General features: G+C 40.0%; 1 protein-coding gene across 1 annotated transcript; it reads right to left on the minus strand.

The window, feature by feature from the left end:
• Positions 1-43: 43 nt before the first annotated feature.
• morn4 (MORN repeat containing 4) lies at positions 44-4137 on the minus strand. The gene is made up of 5 exons (XM_023284929.3): positions 4006-4137; positions 3044-3117; positions 1310-1424; positions 1109-1218; positions 44-1024 (listed from the first exon to the last, which is right to left on the minus strand). The coding sequence occupies exons 2-5, from the start codon at positions 3108-3110 to the stop codon at positions 876-878; spliced, it is 441 nt and encodes a 146-aa protein (XP_023140697.1). The 5' UTR covers positions 3111-3117; positions 4006-4137; the 3' UTR covers positions 44-875.
• Positions 4138-6378: the final 2241 nt, after the last annotated feature.

The following is a 6378-nucleotide window of genomic DNA, read 5'->3' on the forward strand; positions in this document are numbered from 1 at the left end:
CATTCAGCGTTTTTCATCAACACATTGTTTCTATTTTTGAGGCTTGACAAGTGTGTTGAATGCATTTCTTTCATGATAAAATATCTGTAAAGCCAATTTTTTTCAGTATTTTAAATAGTGCATTGTTTAGGTCCATGTTTAGTGAGTCTACAGTCCTCTTCACTGGCTTTGTGGGCATATTGTTGTGATTCTTTGTGCGTTACCAACAAAAACTCTCCATCAGCAAGAATGTATATCACATTGCCAACATGCTTTTGCACGTTTGTTTGCCTTCTTACGCCTCTGTGCATGATAAAAGCAAAATCAGGCCCCATTTGTAAAAGCATTATTCCATCGTATTATCAAATGTCAAAACATTACAGGCTACCTTTATGTTTCACTCAGTTGTAGAGATTGCAGCATTTTAAAGGTGAATTTATGTAATTAATGGCTAAAATCTAAAGTCTGTAGACTTATGAACTCTTTCATGTACAAGATGTGCAATGGCATTGTAAAAAGAGGTCTCCCATTTTCTGTTTTTCATTGTATGAAGGCTAACTTTTCTAGAGGAAAACACTATGACACTGTTTACAAGAATCAGAACAAGAGAAAAGAACAGCAGAATTTGCTGTTTACACGACTTGTTAAGTTAAAGGTGTGCTTCATGGTGTTGTGCAGTTTCAAGTCAGTCATCCACAAAGCCATTATTTGGTCGAATTGCATGTGCATTCCAAGCCACTGTGAAGGCGGAGCAAGGAAGATGCTGAAAAAGAAAATGATGGTGAAAGAAGACACAAAGAGAGGAGAGCTGCAGGGGAGTATACATGTACACGTCCCCGAGGCTCTTCTGGAAAGTGCTGGAACTCTGACTGTGTCTCCTTCAGGATCCACGACAGTCAAAGTGCCAGACTGTGAGCGTTGGAGGCCGAAGCCTGAGCACGCTGCACCACTCCCGGACACTTCTCTCTCTTCTGCAGCTTGTGGTTTTGAAATAAACCCTCATTTCGTGGGACACCATGAGTTCCATCTGGGAAAGTCAATAGCCCTGGAGGCACAGACACAGGACACTATGATGAAGCAATATTGATATCCTGATGGAGAGGCTATTTCAGGGGTGTAACACACTTACCATATCCCTCAACACGTCCGTCTTTGAACTCTCCTTCAAACTTCATACCATCGAATCGATTGAAGACTCCAGTGCCTTGAAACTTTCCATGAGCAAATTCTCCTTCATACCTGACATGGTGAAAATAGATTAGGTTCTCATCTGTAACTTTTGCCTGAGTACAAAGCTTGCTTTCTTTTCGTCTCACTCTCGCCCACACACCTGGATCCATCTGTAAAAAGCAGCACACCACAACCGTGGAAGAGTCCATTCTCAAACTGGCCGGTGTAGCAGGTTCCATCCTGAAACTTGAGCTGGCCAACACCATGCCTCCGACCTGGAAAACCCCACGCCATCAGAGTGCTGCAACTTTGATCAGATGATGAACGCACAAGAAACCTTGACTCCATAACCTTAACACCATTTGCCAGTGCACATTTTAGCTACATGTGTGTCATCATGCCTCCTCGAACCACTTAGCTCCTCTTTGGTAATAGTGAGTAACACACTTTAAGAGATGGCCGACTGAGTGTGACATTTGAATTTGCAATGTGGCTCAGGATTTTAGATTCACTCATATTGTGCGGCCACTACATATGTCACATGAGTCAGTATGTGCTTGGATTTAAATACTCACCCACCCCCCTCAGATAAAGGTTTACTACTGAATTAGGAGTTCCATCTGCCTCCTGTGCAGCGAGCATTACAGCAGTCTAATCCTGCAGATTTTTAGAAGGGATTTCTACTTTAGGATTCAGGTTGTGAAAGCAGTCAAGGAATGCACTTGCATTGCCCTCATCATAGCCTGTCATCCACTACTGAAGCTTGTAATCATGTCAGAGGGCACACACCTAAAACTGGCTTTTACTTGTAATTGCTACGCTAAAAAGAGAGGGTAAATCTGGTGAAGTAGTACACAGGATAAAATGCTATTTTCATAGATCCAAAAGCAGCTGAAAATGATCACAAACCCAATGTCAAGACAAAATAAAACCTTCTAAATGGTTGTAGTTTTTTAGTTTATTTGGTTTCCAAACAGCAGCTGACAGAAGACTCTCTAAGATTTCCCAAATTGGTCCAAAGTCTAATCCAAAGGATCTGACTAGGCTAGAGCTGGTAAATCTGGCTGTTTGTCTTGTTCTCCCAATGCCAGCTAATTGGGATTTGACTAAATAGCTTGACCTTGCATGTCACTTTATCACTGCATGTGTATGTGAGACAGTTAATGCAGTGCGAACATCCTCATAATCTTTGCCACACGTGGAAATTTTGAGAAAGTATCCCTTTCAGAGGAAGTTTTTCTTTCTGCTACCTTATCCATAATACAGCATCATTCATCTAAACACAGATGACTCTAGATGTACCAAAATAAAATGAAATCAATACCTATACTTTGTTAAGTGCACCCTAGAGCTTCCAAATTAAAACTGTAAATGCCCTCTCTTGTCCAGCACAGATGGTTTAATGAGCATCAGGCCCATATGCAGGCAGCTCAGTTGGTACCTTAGCTAATGCCATAAGATGTGTGTCATTCTCCTCAGTAAAAGCTTTGTTAAATACGTTTAGAGTTGACCTGCATGTGTGCACGACACCACAGTTCAATAATAAACTACTGTAGGCTGCGGAGCTGACTGTATGTCTAGGTAAGTCTGGGAAAAACTACATCTTTAGAAAAGTAGATGTGTGTGTGTAATACTTTGAGGGGGATATAGGGGTGTGTTTAGTTTTTCCAATTAACCAATACTTACACATGTTAAATCCTGACATTATGGGGCAAACACTGACTAGATTTTCCACCACATCCTTTCACTTGGCTGATAACTACAACAATGATGCCTCAGAGACACAATATAAGAGCTAGGTGTGCACTTTTAAAGGCACAGGTGACAACTTTTCTCATTTGTGTTCAGATGGTGATGCTCGCACAAACTTTTTTAAAAAACTGAGAAGTCTTGCCTTCTTTCCACTCGCCGTGGTACTCTTCCCCACTGGCATAGGTGAAAGATCCCCTGGTCAGAGTCATGGTACCCCTGTTTATAAGACACAAACACAGTCATTGACCACACAAACCAGCAATTTATATTTAAAAGAAAAAGACACTGCTTTAGGAATGGAAATCCCCCCAAAAAGAGGGGAAGCAACTGTCTGTTTAGGACATATTGCTAGAGCTAATTATCGTTTGCTTGTGTAATTTACAAGTACATCTCAATGTGCAAGACATAGTGGTGAAGAAGGCAGCAACCCTGTGTTCTGTATGTTCTTTACAACACACAAGCAGCGTTACTGTGAATATGTCAAAAGTGAAAAGATATTAAAACTGTGTACACATGGCTTTATTTGATTTTCAGGATATGCAGCTTTCACAAGTAAATACCCAAAGTCGATTGTTTTTTAGGGTGAAAATTACTCCTATTTGTGGTGAGAAAATAGCTGGGTATAGGTGCATCTCACTTTGAAGTGCCCTTTATGAAGGGATAAAGACAAGTTACACCTGATTCAATAACTGTGTTTATTGCACAGTGCATGTTGGCTGTGACGCAAAGCACACTTGGGCGTAACGCCTTCTCCAAAAGAAACGTGACTGTAGCACGACTGCAGGACTAAACAGAAGCTTATCGCTCCTCGTTTACAGAATATCTCTCTTTGGAACCAACATTGTGTTACAGAATGGCTGGCGGGTGTTATTTTACACGTGCGATCGCCTTCGAATAAATATTTCATCACACCCCCGACTGAAACACTATAATGATATTGCAAATATTTAACTTGTGCTGTAAATATGTTTCGATCAGTGCAGCCTTCACATACATGTTGCTGAACTGTCGCTTTTAATGCACAAGATCATATAAATCGACAGTAAGCTAAAGAAACGCATCTATGAGGGAAAAGCGGCAACACCTATTAACGCTGTAATTTACCTGCACACTACGTTTGTCGTCTTTGAAGCATGGAAACCACCGTACAGGAGCGGAGGAGCGTAAAATGAAAACACCGGCTACGTCGCATTCAAGGGCTGCTCGTAAGTAGCGAAATTACGAAATACCTTCCTGTAGTGTAGGACAGAATTACCATAATGTAATTCGTATGCACTTTAACCCACAAAGACTCAACGTAGAAATATTTATAGATAGCTATTCCGTGTCTACAGAACGTGTTTACTTTGGTTGCTGTGTTAGTGTTGACGTGTACGCGCGCTCCAGTTGGATTATGAAAATTCCGACAACACCTGAATGCAGCATTACAACAGCACTGGAATAGAGTGCTGCAGCTTAGAGACAGTGGCAGACATATTTATAAAAGCCTGTTGGGATTTTTTTTTGGAGCTCCTTGGCAGTTATTGTCGTTGGTGTTGCTTGGGTGTTTTCTGCAGGCCACGTGTAAATGTCTAAATGATTCCATATAGCATGGTAGTTAGTGAGATAGCACTAAATTTAGTTGTGTATAGGACTGAACAGGCTGCTCAACTGTTAGTGTTCTTGAAAATCCAATTAAGATCCCAGTACTTCACCAGAAAACTTTGTCAGTTGGTCAAGAAACTTTGGAAGCGCTCCGTCCTCACACGCTTGCAGATGGATTTAGCACCTTTGTTTAGCATGTTGCTAATGAGTGCTGGACACAAATTACACAAAATGAAACAAAATGTGGCAAAAATGAAATTCTGATCAGATGATGTCCCTGAATCAGAGGTCAGTGAATCAGAGTGATAATAGTCCATCCTATTGGAAACATTAATGGGTGAACCAAATTCCATACTGACCATCCAATAGTTGTAAGAAAAACATCAAATACATTTGCCTCATGCTACTACTAGAGGAAAAGTCAAATATCACCAATGTCTCTCTGAAAACCATGCATATATGTACTAAATTAGCCAACAGATGTTGACATATTTCATGAGAAGAGTGAAAACTGTTGGTGGTCCTAGAGGAAATGTCAGAGAAGCCCCATAGTCAATGGGATTCATTCTCTGGAAACTATGAATGTCTGTGCAAAATATCATTGCCATATTTTGGAAAACCACCACTTATCACCGTGGAACTATTTCACTTAAAGCCAAAAATGCTAGAAGAAATGTTATGAAGTTGGCTGCCCTCATCCTCTGGGTTATACGCCTCCACAAATTTCCATAGCAAACTATCAAGTAGTTTTTAAGACATTTCAGTCTGGATTAAAGTGGTCTACACTACAGAAATATTGACAGCACTATTAAAAATGATAAACTGCATATAAAAGATGGCCATAGTGACTGGGCTGTAGACTACTTTTCAATCCTCCAGTTTGGCATGTTGCCATCACCAACTGCTCTTTTGAAACTGGATGTGGCGAGTGAGGGGTGTACCTGACTGTGAACCTGGGGACAATGTGCAAGCGGATTTGGTAGTAACATGTCATTCACAACATAACCCGTTTTATCATCTATTCTTTTCTGAATGGGAATACAATTTATCATGAGCAATGTATTTACATAGTCTTAAAAGTAGTAATGAAGAACGTTAATTCTATACGAAAATGCTATTCTGACTCGCTGGCTGTAGATTACAGGCATAAGCTTGCCATTCACGATCCACTTCTGCTAGCTACATGTTATCATTTTATAAGGTCCTTTCATTTTAGAAACAGCAACCCCAACCTCCACATTGAAAAATTTAATTTTTTTGAGGATTTGAATCATGCAGTAAGACAGCATTGCTAGTTTTTTGTCAAATACTATTTTCTTGACACACATAAACACAAGCCAACATGTAGTAATGAAGGGTTGCCAGACTATTCTGCACTGCAGAATGCTCTGGCTATGCAAGATTATTTTCTCACAGATTTTTATACACTTATTTATACAATAAGAATGATTGCAGGTTTAAGACATTACCACACTGGCTTTATTTTGTATACCTGCAGGCTACGTCCATCTTTTATACACAGTCTATGTTAAAAATGCAGAATGTACCTCGAGGTCTAACCATTTCAATTTATTTTAGTCTCTTAATCAAACTACCACATACAACTTGCCCCACAGTTAACCCGGGGCCTTTGTGGCCCCTGTAGATGCAGGGCCCCAGGGCAATTGCAGGCTTTGCCTTGCTAGTTATCTAGCTTTAAATAAAGTTCAGTCTATATTACATAGTTATTGACCTTTAAACTTGAAGACGAAAATATCTAAGCCACATCTGATATGATATAAACTGCAAAAAGTATCAACTAAAATCCACATTATGGAATTAACAGTCAAATGAAAACGACGTTTTCGTTGTTGTTAGTTTTTTTTGTTTGTTCTTATTGGTAGCATCATATGC

This window comes from Amphiprion ocellaris, chromosome 16, assembly GCF_022539595.1.
Source record: "Amphiprion ocellaris isolate individual 3 ecotype Okinawa chromosome 16, ASM2253959v1, whole genome shotgun sequence".
Lineage (NCBI taxonomy): Eukaryota > Metazoa > Chordata > Actinopteri > Pomacentridae > Amphiprion > Amphiprion ocellaris.

What these genes read in the sequence shown, in the direction of transcription:
- morn4 (XM_023284929.3), bottom strand. Translation starts at nt 3,110, where the DNA reads ATGACTCTGACCAGGGGATCTTTCACCTATGCCAGTGGGGAAGAGTAC. An exon ending in CTTTTTACAGATGGATCCAG is followed by an intron (nt 1,219 to 1,309) that starts GTGTGTGGGCGA and finishes TCACCATGTCAG; the next exon opens with GTATGAAGGAGAATTTGCTC. An exon ending in CGGACGTGTTGAGGGATATG is followed by an intron (nt 1,025 to 1,108) that starts GTAAGTGTGTTA and finishes CTGTGCCTCCAG; the next exon opens with GGCTATTGACTTTCCCAGAT.